The sequence below is a fragment of the Pseudoliparis swirei genome, chromosome 4, assembly GCF_029220125.1.
Source record: "Pseudoliparis swirei isolate HS2019 ecotype Mariana Trench chromosome 4, NWPU_hadal_v1, whole genome shotgun sequence".
Classification (NCBI taxonomy): domain Eukaryota; kingdom Metazoa; phylum Chordata; class Actinopteri; order Perciformes; family Liparidae; genus Pseudoliparis; species Pseudoliparis swirei.
The window spans coordinates 14,457,599-14,472,324 of NC_079391.1; the positions used below are offsets into that span (position 1 = coordinate 14,457,599).

At 38.1% G+C, this 14,726-nt stretch overlaps 2 protein-coding genes across 2 annotated transcripts in view; both read left to right on the forward strand.

Annotated features, from left to right (window-relative positions):
- Window positions 1–1,169: 1,169 nt before the first annotated feature.
- spi1b (Spi-1 proto-oncogene b) lies at window positions 1,170–8,596 on the forward strand. The gene is made up of 5 exons (XM_056412599.1): window positions 1,170–1,491; window positions 1,963–2,053; window positions 3,180–3,376; window positions 5,022–5,175; window positions 7,659–8,596. The coding sequence occupies exons 1-5, from the start codon at window positions 1,450–1,452 to the stop codon at window positions 7,967–7,969; spliced, it is 795 nt and encodes a 264-aa protein (XP_056268574.1). The 5' UTR covers window positions 1,170–1,449; the 3' UTR covers window positions 7,970–8,596.
- Window positions 8,597–10,479: 1,883 nt separating this feature from the next.
- Window positions 10,480–14,726, forward strand: part of mybpc3 (myosin binding protein C3) — a 30,592-nt gene continuing 26,345 nt past the window's right edge. Inside the window, exons 1-2 of the mRNA XM_056412566.1 lie at window positions 10,480–10,584; window positions 14,199–14,468. Of these exons, the coding sequence (XP_056268541.1) occupies window positions 10,560–10,584; window positions 14,199–14,468 (295 nt within the window). The 5' untranslated portion in view covers window positions 10,480–10,559. The remainder of the gene's footprint in view (window positions 10,585–14,198; window positions 14,469–14,726) is intronic.

The window sequence follows — 14,726 nt, forward strand, 5'->3', positions numbered from 1 at the left end:
GGTATTTATTATTACATTTCTTTATCCAATTCACCTGGAGGTTCTCACCTTAAACATGATATAATGCAGACCAATGTATCTCTGAACCCAACCAACAGACTTCTGCAGATTAGGAGCAGAGGGACTCAGTTCCCACCCCGAGTTGTTGCAGTATCTCCTCTGTCATAATGATAATCTCCATTTACCTCCATTGTGGTTACAACACAGATACTGTACCTTCATCTTATCTTCCAGCTGTGTGTGTAGGTGTGTGAGTGTGTGTGTGTGTGTGTGTGTGTGTGTGTCGACATTCTCCCTCAACAAACTCCTGTTTACATCACTATACAACATGTTTTGGTCCTTTCGCGACACGATAAACTTTCTGTCCGTCGGTTTCAGGTCTGCAGTCAGAACATATGACTGTTAGTGTGACACTTTCAACTAAAAATAATATCCATTGTCATAGAAAGCCTGTCTCTGTTGTGCATGTGAGCTGTACATTCTAGCATATCTTTCAAATTATTTTATTTTTTTTAATAAGATTTTCTAGAATCATCTTATTGCTTGATGGTGTTTTCATTGACACTGTTTGAAAGTAAGTTGAAAGCTATTGCACATCACAGACAGTGTTCAGCTTAAAGCTTAATAGTGATTAATTCTACTTCAATGTACAGTGAAGTATAAGGGTTAACATAATAAGTTTGAATAGTCTTGAATTTAGTAACACTTTTCTTGAAATTCCCCAATTCAACATTTTTGAGCCAGTAATGTAATTTTTCACAATTACAAGTACATATATGTTTTTATTAATGTACAGTACTGGTCAAAATATATGATAACTTCCTCCAACAAAGACATATTTATACTATTACATATACTATCATTATCTGCATCATCATATCAATAAACACGTGTCCTTATATCGGCGTATAACTATATAAGTGTACAATAACCCGCTATTAAAGTACGACTCCACTGCTGTTGACACCAATGTGTGCCGCAAATTAAATGAAAACAAATAAAGTCAAGCAAACTTAAAATGTTGAGAGACTCACTGTCAGGAGAAATTGACAGTGAGGAAAACACTTGATGATGATTGGCTGCTGAGGGAGGGGACAGCATGTGGACCCTGATAAATGAGAAGTTTCATGGTTTCTCCTGACAAATCATCAATGGCCAGGAACCTTCAACAGACACACACTAGTGCTCCCACCCACACACATTTTGCAGAAGTCAAATATTCCTTTTTCAATTTACAGTCAAACAGCGGGCCATTTGACAAAGCTGAAGGCCTTCCAGAGTAGCCCAGGTTATACGTTCAGAGAGAGGGAGAGACATTTTTAGGTTTTTCGTTGAGTGAGAGGAAATTTTGAAACATTGTGCAATGACACCGCAAAAGTTTTGAAAGGTTGTGAGAGCTTTTTATCCCGCAAAGCATTTCAGACTCGGTCCGTTGAAGAAGAGGTCTCCATGTTGCATCCATACAGAATGGAGAGCTACCTCATCCCGCCTGTAAGTATCTTTAAAACATTTTTTTTAAAGACATCATCTAAACTCTGAGGAGATTTTAAAGCTCTGAGAAGTTTTTTTAAATGCTGCATTAAATAGAAAGACAATTGATAGTGAGGAGGATGGACAACATGTGTTATTTTAAATTAATGACTTTATGTGAGTCTACTTCAATTTGAATACAGCACACAAACTGTGAGAGTCTTTTATGCCATGGGCGACATGAAAATGAAACTCAACACTTCTTCTGAGTTTCAGAACAGTGGTGGCAAGAAAAAAAGTCATAATGATAACACGGCTATTACAAATGCTTCATCTGACTTACAAATGAAAATTTAGATATAAAATGAATGTTTTATAAAAGACATATAGTGTGTATTATTATTGAATGTGTGTTATATGCGTCAACATCCAGTTAAATACTTTACTTTCATGAGTTCTTGTGTCTGAATATGTTTTGTTTTGCTCTCGCAGCACTCAGAAGAAATGTACGATCCTGAGATCTACAGACATCAAATTGCAGAATATTATAATCCATATGTCCTAGATCCAGATATCCAGGCAGGTGAGTTTTACTCCATGTGTTTTTTTGTCTCATACAAACACAGTTTGAATTGAAACTTTTTTAAATGAAAAATAAATGATGATGATGATGATGATGATGATGATGATGATGGTGAAGATGATGGTGGAGGGAAACATAAAACAACATGAATGTTCTTTACATCTTTTATCAAAATGCTGTAATTTTAGTCTGCTAATCTTCAAACTTCTCACCATAACTTTGTTGTGGTAACACTGGCTTTTTCTGGTGCACTGTACGTAAAGCGCCTGCTGTGTGCAGCTGGAGCGCACCACATCAGGGTGTATGGAACACAGGAAACAGATGCCATTTCTTTCGGCCGCTACAATTTACAGACATAGAACAAACTTTCGCCCCAGGGGGTTTTGTTGATCCAAGAGAGGCGCTTTACTTTCTCTTGTAATCAACAGTTTTGCATATTGCACCAAAACAATCTAATTTGGGGGGTGGGGGGACTTTTCCAGAACGTATTGGAAAATACGCCCCAACCGACAAAGAGAAAGTTGTCATTGTGATGTAAATATTTCATATTTTCACCTCAAATACTTATGAATAATAATACTATAGAAAAGAGTAATCTGACAGTGGATGTGTGATATGGCTTTATTGTCTTGCTTGATTCACTAGTATAGTGGTGGTAGTTGCAATAGTTTGCATGCAAATAAATACATTCTCTCCTCTATTTCAGTAGTTATACTTGAACTTCAAATCTTTAATTCCCTCATTGTTGAATCCATTCTGAAAAAGAGGAAAAATTAAAAAGAGTGCACATTCAACGACTGTGGCAAAAAACAGGAAAGGGCTTCATGCTGAATTATCTATTATTCCCCTCATTTCATTTGATTCATGCAAACTCAAGTTTAATGAGTGAGTAGCTCGCCATCAATATCTAAAACTTTGTGTTTTTAGAAAGATTGATTTTCTTAGACATGCAGTCTGAGTCATCTCAAACAGTTTAAACATGTATTTCTGCTTCAATTTAAATGCATGTTTAGGACTTTCATATTAAGCCGTGTCTTCCAGTTCATTGCTGTCTCGTTCATACAGTCCTTTGTTGAAACAAAATAAAATGCTGTGGCCATTATGCTGTTTCTCTCTCTCTCCTCAGATCACTGGGACTACCACCCTCACTCTCACGTACACCCTGTAGAGTTTGAGAACCTCCAGGAGGCTAACTTCACTGAGCTGCAGAGTGTGCAGACTCTGCACGCGCCCAGCCTGTTACGTCACGACGTCGTACGCTACGACGCCGACAACCTGCTAGATCCAAATCTCGGGGCACATCCTCACGTGTTACAGCAACCAGTAAGTCCATCAGCAGCAAAACCATACATTGAAGGGATGAACGGCACATCAACACATGGGCGCATGTTGCACACAATAAAAATACATTTTAATCTTATTTAAATGAAGAAAACTAAAAATGGCTGTTTTGTGATGTTCCGTGTAAAAGCTGTGATCTGATGGTTTGAAGGGATGAGAGTAATAATGGCAGAGGCTTTCCTTAATACTAATGCCAATAAAATATGATTCCAAGGAACAGACAACTGTTAATTGTTCGGAAAAGACTTTATGAGGCCCGATGACCTTCACACACACCTCTAAATCTTAAAATATCCTTCTAGCTCACTCCGTCTTTAAACTCAACATAATCCACAGTTGGGATTAAAATCAAAGACAACATGCAGGGAGCTGGAGGCCTTTTAGAGTCCGGTGACGAAAATCAGGAAGTGAATCTTTAAATTCCAAGAAAAACTTAAATTCTGGGGGTTTTCTTTTTTTTTTTTCAGTTTAAAAAGAAGGATTTCTTCAGTGTCTAAACGCTTAGTTAAACTCAGTCAGTATCACAACAACACACTCCAGTTGTGAACCAGTGGACCAGAACAGAGGTAGCAGCTTAAACCTCCAGTAGCACTGACTCGTCACTTCCACAGACCATTGGTTGGGTTCATCATGAACCTTGTTGTGCAGAAATAAAAGTTTTAAAATGTATTTATATGGCACGATTAAGCAAAACATATCGCACATACAACTGTTCTACTTGAGGTCACTGTGAGGGCCAAAGATGGCACAGATTGAAATATGTCCCACTGTTTGGTGAAGCTCAATAACTCAGTAAAAAATTAAAATAGAAAGTTTTTTCCATAAGACAAAAAAACCTGCTCATAGGTGAACCTGAATTTGATTGAATGGATAGGATTATACTGATAAATAATACATCATATATTTATAACAAGTGAAAGGTACTCACAATCAAATAGGATAATGAAAACACTGGAAGTATTTTTATTCCAGTTGCCAGTATTTCTTAAATTAAGCACATGGGGCACAGATATATAACATACAGACCCAAACACAACACATGTTTATTTCAGCTACACAATTTGTGTTGTTGCTGTTTGTATTCATTACAAAGAAGCCTCAAAGCATGTGTAGGCCACGTGATGGTCATGCAGAGAGATCCCAACTCAGTTAAAGTGTCCGACATGGTTGTTTTGGGATAATCTCAATAAAAATATATTTATTTTTGGCCAACACCCACTGGAAACATGTGTGACTCTGTGCCGAGGAAACGGACAAAGATATCACTTTGAAATGAATTGAAACATATCCATTCAGTCCCAGACTTACCTGTGCACCCATACTCACAAGTGTATATTTTAAACTTTTAAATATTTTAAAATAAAAATATTACTTGTTTATTCTTGAGTATGAGTGTGTGTTTTATTCAGTCAATCATTACAGGCAAAACATCTCTCAAATCATATTCACACTCATGTCTTGAAAACAACTTTTGTACAGTGACTTTGCTTTAGCGCTGTACATTGTTTGCATTATTTTATACTCTATAAAATCATTCCATTTCATAACCTGAGATCAAAATTAAGCCAGTTAGCATATGATCAATAAGTTAATTTAAGACTAATTCACTTTGACCCCTGTGTTGTAGGTGGCGTTCTTCCCTCGGGCAGTGTACCCACCACCACTTGTGTCCCAGCGCAGCTCCGATGACGAGGAGCACGGAGCACGGAGTCCCCCACTGGAGGTGTCTGATGAGGAGTGTCTGCGAGAGCGCGTCCCTTATGTCACAACAGGAGAACTGGGTTAGTGGATTGATTTACGATCTCTTTCATGTGAGCAGTTCGTGAGCACTCCGGCTCTCTGCTGAGCTGTTTACACAGATACTTTACGATGAACCATGTAAAGATTCTCAACCATCCAGGTCATGATATATCTAGAAGTGCTAAGTCACTTGACATGCTTCAGATCAGGGGTGTCAAACATACGGCCCGAGGGCCAGAACCGACATGCCATAGGGTTCAATCCAGCTCACTGGATGACTTTGCAAAGTGTGGAAATTGCTGATACGATATTATAGATCCCGCGTGCTTACGTAAGAAAGGCTACGTGACACAACAGAGTGTCATGGTTTGCACAAGTTGCTTTTTCTTTTAGGACAACGAAGAGCAGAGGAGATGAATGACTTGTGTTCAGATCTGGGGAAACACTCGTCTACTTTAGTGGTAGCCAAGAGATCCGTGAAACATCGGAGGCTGTTCATCATCTGTTTAGTAAATGGATTGATCATTAATGGTGAACATTTTCAGAATGTGCTTGTACTTCTCTACACCTAAAGAGAGGGATGTTGTAATGTATAGGTTAGTATGCGATGGTTTGGCCTATGAACTAAAATGAGACTCCTGCTTCAGATTCTTCAGTCTCAAGAATCTAAATCGGTGTTGCAGCCGGCCAGTGTTGTGTTCCTCACATTGTGATGGTGGAGGTCTGGCAGTCATGTCAGCTCTGTATTCTGCTAACAATTTCAGATGCACTTTTAGGATGAGCTACATGTTGCATAACGGCTTTTTACATTGCTGGTCATGCATCTTTAACGGAAGTTAGCTCCAAAAAGGACATGTGGTTGTTGGTTTGTTATAAACTTGAATGTTATTGGTCTCCAAGGCTGGATTTGTATCATGGATTGTATAAATAATCCTTCAGGTGTACTGCTGGACTTGGCCTTCTGGTGAGGAACCCCCTTGTCAGATGTTCTTTTGGTCCTTCTGCAGAAATGTGCACATGAACATAAAGCACTAACATCTCATCAGTTGCTGGTCTGGGACATGAGTCTGTGTCTGTACCAGCTCCAGTTTGTATATAAATATGCGCACGATAAACGTGAGTCATCCCTCTGTTTCACTGACAAACACCCGCATGTGTTCATCAACAAGAGCAGTAAAAAGTACTGGTTTGTATTGAGCATGTTTTACTTGTGTAGTGAGAGTAATCAGCTGTGCATCTTCATGAGCACAGCTGTTGTGTTCAATATTTCAGTTTGTCATGAACAGGAACATGAAGCAGGAGGAGTTCAGTGAGCATCCAGTGTGTGTCTGAAGATTGAGGGTGGAAAATGAGCTTCCTTTTAGTTTTTGGAGGCACTTGATGACTGCTCATTACAAATATGGGGGGGGGGGGGGGGGGGCAGTTTCCATTTGTCAGAAATCGGAGGGGATGTGTCCCTCTCAAATGACATGCTTGTTCTCCACTTCCTCTTTTGGCCAGTTTATGACCAGCTGAGCGCTGGTCATGTCTGGCAGTATCTGCACTGCCTGTAGCTGAAAGGGTTTTGGGAAATGAGGTTTGTTTTTATTCAAGTACCCTGGTGAGCACTTTGGCCACAGTGATATTATGTCATCAGCTCCAGGGTTAATTATTGTACCTTGGCCACATGAAGGCAGCCCTTTGTATTGGTGTCGATGCAGTGCTATGTTAGATCTAACCACGGCCTCACAGATTCCCTGTAGATAAATGAACATGGTTCTCAGAGTGTAGAGAGCGTCTGTCCACCACACACATGGAACAATTAGCATGGACAGTTTCCTTACTCAGAGCGGTCGTTGAGTGTTTGACTGTCAAGGAACTTTTCTGATAACTGGAATCAGACATTGTCATATAGCCTCTTTACAAACTGGAGACAGGATTGTATTTAAAGAGGACAGTTAGATAATAGTTGATTATTTCTTCCTGAAAAGAAATCTGTAAGTGCCAACATTAAAATAATAAATATACAAATACGATTATATGTTATGGGAAACATACAGTGGCATTCATTTTGTTCCAGGGTTTCATTTTGAAGTTCAGTACCCAAACATTGAGTTTTATGATTTCTTATGTTCTGGTTCTACACTACAACATGTTTTATCTTAATATCTAACCAATTTAAAAAAAACATAATATTTCATCAACGAGGTTTTTCACGCAGCACCATGACAATGCGGACAATACTAAAACAGTCAATCAAGGAGGATTACATTTGTCAGTATGCAGTTATTGTTGTCTTGTTAAGTTAGTTTGTATTAAAGATTAAGAAATAGACATATAGTCTGTGTGTGCTCCGCTTCCTCTTTGTTATGTTAGCCCAATGTCCCAGTTAACTTATGTTGACAACTCACCCATCTACGGTGTCACTATGCCACAGCAACAACATTGGGCTTCATGTTGTTTTTAAGAATCTCATGGTTGATTTTTTATTTTCTTCTTCAGTAAATATGAGTTAGTAACGGTGCAACACTAATGTTTCCAACAGGCAATAAAAAGAAGATCCGACTGTACCAGTTCCTGTTGGACCTTTTAAGGAACAGCGATATGAAAGACAGTATCTGGTGGGTGGACAGAGACAAAGGGTCATTCCAGTTTTCATCCAAACACAAGGAGGCTCTCGCACACCGCTGGGGAATCCAGAAGGGAAACCGCAAAAAAATGACCTATCAGAAGATGGCTCGTGCCTTACGCAACTATGGCAAAACTGGAGAGGTGAAAAAAATAAAGAAGAAGCTGACGTACCAGTTCAGTGATGAGGTGCTGGGGAAGACTCATCTGGAGAGAAAATACATGTAGGCAGGAGGAATCCTGAAATGTCAAAATGCACGCATTAAAAGTTAGATGCTTAGATGCTTAATCAAACTTGCCGTTTTGTAAATGTAATAGTGTGAATAGCACCGTTACTGCTGTGGACCAATAACTGATAGTGTACAGTCAAAAGGCAAAAAGTGGAAAGAGAGAGGAGGGCGTTACAGTTTCACTTCATGCATCCAGACCCACAAGTCACTTTGACGCTCGGTATGCATTTTTAAATGTGATGCTGACGTTTCTGTGATATTTTTCTTTGGTAACTTCTGTTTGTAAAATACGGGATACATCTTTTGTTTGACAACTAGTGAGAGTTACATATCCCAGTAGGCTTGAGCCTTCTTTCTAATGTGTTTGACTCTTTGTGTGTTGAACAGGCTTGATTTCTCTTGTGTGTATATTGTGTGTATTATTCCATGTATATATAATTGCAAATTAATATTTAAAACAAGAAGACACAAATAAGGCATTAATGGGATCGAACAACCTTAAGGTTAAGACCATTAGAACAATTATAAGACCTTGTTATACTTATATGACAACAGTTTTGTACATACAACTTTGTATGCTCTAATATGGAAGTGCTTGTAAAAAAATAAATTCTTCATGAACATGTGTCTGGTGGTTTTACTGTAAGTGATAAGGTAAAACACAAAGAAGAAGAAGATGAGCTCTCACGTTTCACTACAGCTACAGATCACTGGTGACTGTGAGGTTAATGGATTGCATCAGTATGCGATGCAGCTGTGCGTCCAGTTGTTTCCCCCTGCATTGAATGTTGTAGTCTTTCTTGAATGCCATGGAATAATATCTTGTTTATTGTGGTTATTAAAGTTTCAGTCAAAGCAGTTTTTAGCAAACTGTCTAAAGTTTCGTGTTCAGACTCTAAATACTACAGCGATGCTTATCAAAGCCACAACCCCACACCTCCCGTTGAACAGAAAAATAGGAACGTAACTATATTTATTCACCACATTTGCAAACCACTTTTGAAGATTATATTTAGTTCAATAAAGAATAATATAACAGCTCTATAAACATCAAAGAAAAAAATTAACAATATATAACACAAGACAAACACAGTGAAATACAAAGGAGTAATTTTCTAAAATGTAATGTGCAGCATGTACATATAAAAGTACTCCAGCACCTGGTGTCCCAAGGGCCAACAGCTCCCCTCAATGGTCAAGTTGTAATTGAAGTCATAGGTGAAGATGAAAAGAGATAGAATAGAATAGAAAACAATACAATGCAGTGCAAGATAACTCAACCAGTGGTGGATAATCAGTGTTATTGTGGCAGGATCAGATGAATTCTGAGTGTGTTTGGAAACTAAGTCAGAAAAGAAAAACACATTAACAGAAGTAAGGGTCTCCAGGATGAACCAACTTAAGCAACAGCTCTCAGTTGAAATACAGCACTGATCATTTCTGTGGTCAACTTAAAACACATCTCACGTGAATGACCAGCTGCCATCTGCAGGGTTCAGTTGCCACACAGTCCTTCAGATTAAGATTGGAAAGAGTCTGCAACACTGAAAGACCTCTTCTTCCCCATGCCTCATTTATGGTCATTTAAGTGTTTATATTATATTTACATATCTATGTTTATAGTAGATTTATATACTGTCGGTATACTGCATACTGTATTGTATTTCTTAACAAAATATAGCATTAAATTGTCAAACAATATAGTCAAGTATAAATATGTTATATTGTGTTATCGTGAAGTGCTGTATATAATATTACACAACAATACAGTAAAACACCATGTAAGATAGTACAGTACAGTACAGGGCAATAAAACATAGTGTAATGTATAGTATAACAAACACTAGTATGACATAGAACAGGAAAGCATATGAAATTAATTATCAGCAATACTTTTTCTAGCTGTGTCACATTTCTTGTATTTTGTGTTCTCGGCAGCTGAATATTCTTCAAATGGACAAAACAAAAAGTCCCACTTGTTCCTGAGATTGTCTGAAAAAGAGTATAAATGTTGTGTGTAAAGGTGCTCACCAAAGACTCAAATTCATGCAAATAAAACCTAAATTAATCTGGACTCTGCATCTGTGAGACTTAAAGGGATGCACACTCATCTCTGCCAACAGATCAAACAAACCTATAGATCACATATTCTCAAGCACCCTCTCATATTCACAGGGTGACTTGGTGCATCACAGATGTGGGTAAACTTTTTGTGGATACAAGGCTCTAAATTTAACCACTGACATACATCCCTCCCCCTCCCTCTCAAGCCCTATCACTCAGCCGAGGTGTTGGAGGAAAGGATGGTTGAAATATATCCCGAGGTCAGACGTGAGCGGGGGATGGGCTGGGAGCCAGGTTGCTGCTGCGATGGGATGGGGAGTACGGGGGGGGGGGGGGGGGTTGTTCCTTTGGGCATTGTGTTGGGCCTCGGAGAAAAAACATGGCAGAAGAGGTGGGATGGTTCATGAAAGTAGAATGGGGGTTTTTTTTTGTGAGCGGCACCACTATTAAAGGCACAGGGTCGAGATAGACGGCCGACTTTAGGAACAGGGAGTCACACTCGAGAGGAGAGAAGATCATTCAGGATGCCTGAGCCAGTCAAAAAAACAGGTAAATGTGCTCATTCAGCTACATTTGAAAGTGTTGTCATAATGTTTCCGTTAGAAATGGAAACCACTTACAGTACATTGTTAAGTATTAGGATAATCCTGTTGTCTAAGAACGTCTACAATACATATGAACTGTTTTAAAAAACTGTGAATTTATCAACATGCTGCAACTGAATGTCTAGTTGTATGTTTTACTTCCTCTGTGCAATATTCTCCTGAAACACACACTTCTTCTAAGAAGCTAACTATGTGATATGACATTATGGGTGAGAACATATTGTGCTGTGTTGGGCCTCTATTAAGCAACTGTAAACCACAAGCAAACTCAAGATCACTTGAGATCTGCACATTGTTTTCATGAGAAACGGAGATATACTGGTTGACTGTTCACGGAATAATGAGATTATTACATTTCACACAAACAATATCCTGTTTTTATCAAGGTTTTTAATTGTATTACACTATTTGTGCCATTTTGTCACAATTAAAAAGCTATTTGCTGCCACTTACAAGTATATATTATACATTGGTGTAAACACAGACAATACAACCTCTAAAAAAGAGGAATTAAAATTACATTTTTATTACAAGATAGAATAAAAGTAACTTATTTGACTCCCTCTGGAGTAACAGTAGCAGACAATAGATTAAGTAATGCATTTGTTTATATGTAACTTTAAAACACTGCGAAATGAGGCATGAGCCTATGTGTATTGTGACAACAATGAAATAAGGTGGTTGTTCAAATGTCCTGCAGATAGTCGTGAATGTAACACCTGTAGAGTAGATCCGGTCAAGAAACTGTCAACACCTCCAACACATAATACCACGGCTTAGTAAAGTAGCTTAGTACGAATAATAATGTAGCCAGTAGATAAAATCCTAACATACTATGCACCATTAAGTATCCATGCGTAGTTCAAAGTGTTTGCCAGTGGCATGATACTCTCAGTCCCGTTTGGGCGTGTCAGGATCTCAGGCATCAATCCAGGTGGAAACATTGTGTCACGTGAAATCGACACCGTCACATTTGTGTCGCATCATTGCGTTCACAAGAATGTCCAACAAGATTCCAACTTGAGTTTCCACAGTTTTTTCCACCACTTGTCGTTTGTTGAGTGACGACATATCAGATGACACTTTGTTCCTAGTTTCCAAAAGGCCAGCTTGTGTGTGCTAAGACTTTTAGTGTCGTGGATTTGTTGAAAATAACCGTTAGGATCGTCTTGCGCCTTTGACATTATTAACAAGCATTATCAACATGCAATCATATTCACACGGAAATAAACAGGATGCTTTTCAGTGTTTTGAACTCAGAGTTTTGAATTATTTGAATAAACATGGTTTGCTTTGTCAACTTTAAAGTACAACAACATGTATGTTGTACCATCTATAATTCATATTTCTAAAATAACAGTGTATTAAATGACAATGTGACAATGAAAAAGGGGTTACTTGTAATGATGAAGCTAGAGATGATTATCACCTGTATCATAGTTCATCTAGCAGCTAAAGAGGCAGGTGCTTCCCTCCGGAGCCCAAAGGAGGACCTCGAAGAGAGAGACTCCAGGTTCAAGATAATGTTGCTCTTTAATTGCTGACTGTACTGTAATTAAAAAACAAGCAACTAATTAAGCAATCCCACTAATACATTATTTTACACAGATAAAACTTGTGACAAATAATACATACAGTACATGAATAAATAATACAATCAAATAAATGGAAATAAAAACATGATTTCACAAAATAAACTCTTGAAAACGGTAAATCTTTCTTTTCTTTTGCAGGTATTAGTGCCAACCAATCTAAAAGTCATCCCTAAATTGGTCATAATATGTTTAACCTCGCTAGTTATTAACATAACACTTTTGATTGTAAATGAATAAAGAGCTTAGATAGAGCTCTGTACAACAGTATCTTGTATTTAGACAAACAGACTTAAATCATCAGACTTCAGATATTATGCTCACCTAATGGCTACAATCAACTCTTATTTTAACTAAACAAAATGTTTTTTCTCGAAACAAAGTGTTTAAAGTATACCCCACTAAATATGTCTGAACCGTAAGTTACCATTTCATATTACCATTTTTATATTGATGCAATTAGGAGATTCCTTTTTCTTTAAATGGTAAGAATGTGTGAAAGGTACCGCGGCCAGCGTGAGTGACTGACGGCGTGACAAGAGGTCGCTGGCTGCAGACAGACGCCGTTCATTCTGGCACTAAAATAGAGTCCAGTTAATCCCGCGACTTTGATACCTGCGCCGCTGTTGCCAGCCTAATTTATTAGTCCAGTACATATGTATCCTATATATAAACGCATAAGGTCACCATGTAACACATGTTTTTTGTTCTGTATATCTGAATTAAACCGACATACTTTCATGATTCCAAACACCTGGCGTCACTGTTAGACACATGTCCATTCTCAGGGATGGCAGTCACTATTTTTATGTCCTTTTTAAAGATGACAATTGTTGAAAAATGACGTTGCTAAGCATGTTTGAAAACGTTTCAAAAGATAGAAAAGAGCTCCCTACACCCAGGAAAGGCAACAGCTGGTGTTTTACACAATGAGTGTGTAACTTACTATTAATAGATTGACCCTAGACACCATTTCCCCTCATTAAGGATCACGACCCATGCCTGTTACTGATAAGTACAGGTCTTTTTAAAATTGTGTACATTTACTGACGCCTTATACAAAGGTATTCTACAATTTTAAGGTGATTGTACTTAACTTTGTTTTATGCAAATTCTACTACATTGTATGGGAAGAAATTGTATTTTTTTTTCTGACAGCTGTAGTTACTTTGCAGATTAATATTTGACCTACTAAACTCATGAGTACAACATCAGTTGATATGGTATTGATTAAACTACCATCAAATATAAAGATTACTTAAAATGAGTTCCACACTGGTCACAAAAATGCTGCTCAAGTATCAGCAGTACAAATATATTTTAAACACAATAAAAAAATACTTTATTGTTGCAACTTAAAGTACTTCTAGCTGATGACACTCTTAAACTTACTAATGTAAAATTATAAATGAAAGACTTTTACTTTGAACATTTTTTAAAAAACTTTTAAATATGAATATACAATAACAATGTGAATGGGCTCCTGAGGTCACATTACAAACACAAGGACACTCGACAAGGACAACACTTCTGAGTTGGCATTCGAGGAACCACCTTTACATTTTCAGCAACCTGATTTATTGGTATGCTGAATAACCTTGGAGGTTTTCCGCCCTTTTAATAACTGTTCTTTTGCACTTTTTGCTCGTCCTCCTTCCTTCTCTCTCTTACCTGTTCACTCTCTGGTTTATAGCAATTTGTTGTATGTGTTGTTCTTTTTTCAGTGATGACGTTTGTTCATCGATGGAAATAACAAAACCTTTTATTTTATTGACAATTTATTCAAGGTGCAAAGAGTATCATCACTCCTATCAAATAATGTTCAATGTTTCAATGTTTCTCATCAATTATTGTATGTGTGTTTTATCCTTACATTATTCGATTACACCCGTATAGCAGATATATTAAAACAAAGTCACACTTAAAAAGGCACACCATTCATTTTGAACCCACATTCCCTCGTCAGTTTCAGCTTTTGCCAAGAAACCAAAGACTCAGGAGGCGCAGGAGGGGTCCTCTGTGCTCTTTGAAGCAGAGACCGAGAAGCCTGATGCTAAAGTGAAATGGCAGTGCAACTCAAACGACATTGCCAGTAGCGAAAAATATTCGATCACAGCTGACGGAAAGAAGCACTCTCTCGCTCTAAAAGCTATTACCAAGGAAGATGCCAACGTCTATGCAGTGATCGCCGGGGGGTCAAAGGTCAAGTTTGACCTGAAGGTCATATCAAAGCCAGGTGGGAGTCTTTGATGCTGCAGCTGTGTGTTTGAGGTCCTCGCTCGCTCACCTGCAGGTTGTGTCGTCACAGAGCACAAAGAAAACTACAGCACTCAATGCACAAAAGCACTGAGGCCGTAAATACTTGACGCACTGCATGCACTTAATGTTTCGGCATACAAACTCACATTGTAATCACATTTTAATCACAATCATTTTGCCCAGCACTGTATCCCATCTACGTGGCACTGTGTAGTGACTGTGTGCTAAGTGTGTC

Coding starts and splice junctions, on each gene's coding strand:
- spi1b (XM_056412599.1), top strand. CDS start 1,450: ATGTTGCATCCATACAGAATGGAGAGCTACCTCATCCCGCCT. Junction 2,054..3,179: donor AGATCCAGATATCCAGGCAG/GTGAGTTTTACT, acceptor CTCTCTCCTCAG/ATCACTGGGACTACCACCCT. Junction 5,176..7,658: donor TGTCACAACAGGAGAACTGG/GTTAGTGGATTG, acceptor TGTTTCCAACAG/GCAATAAAAAGAAGATCCGA.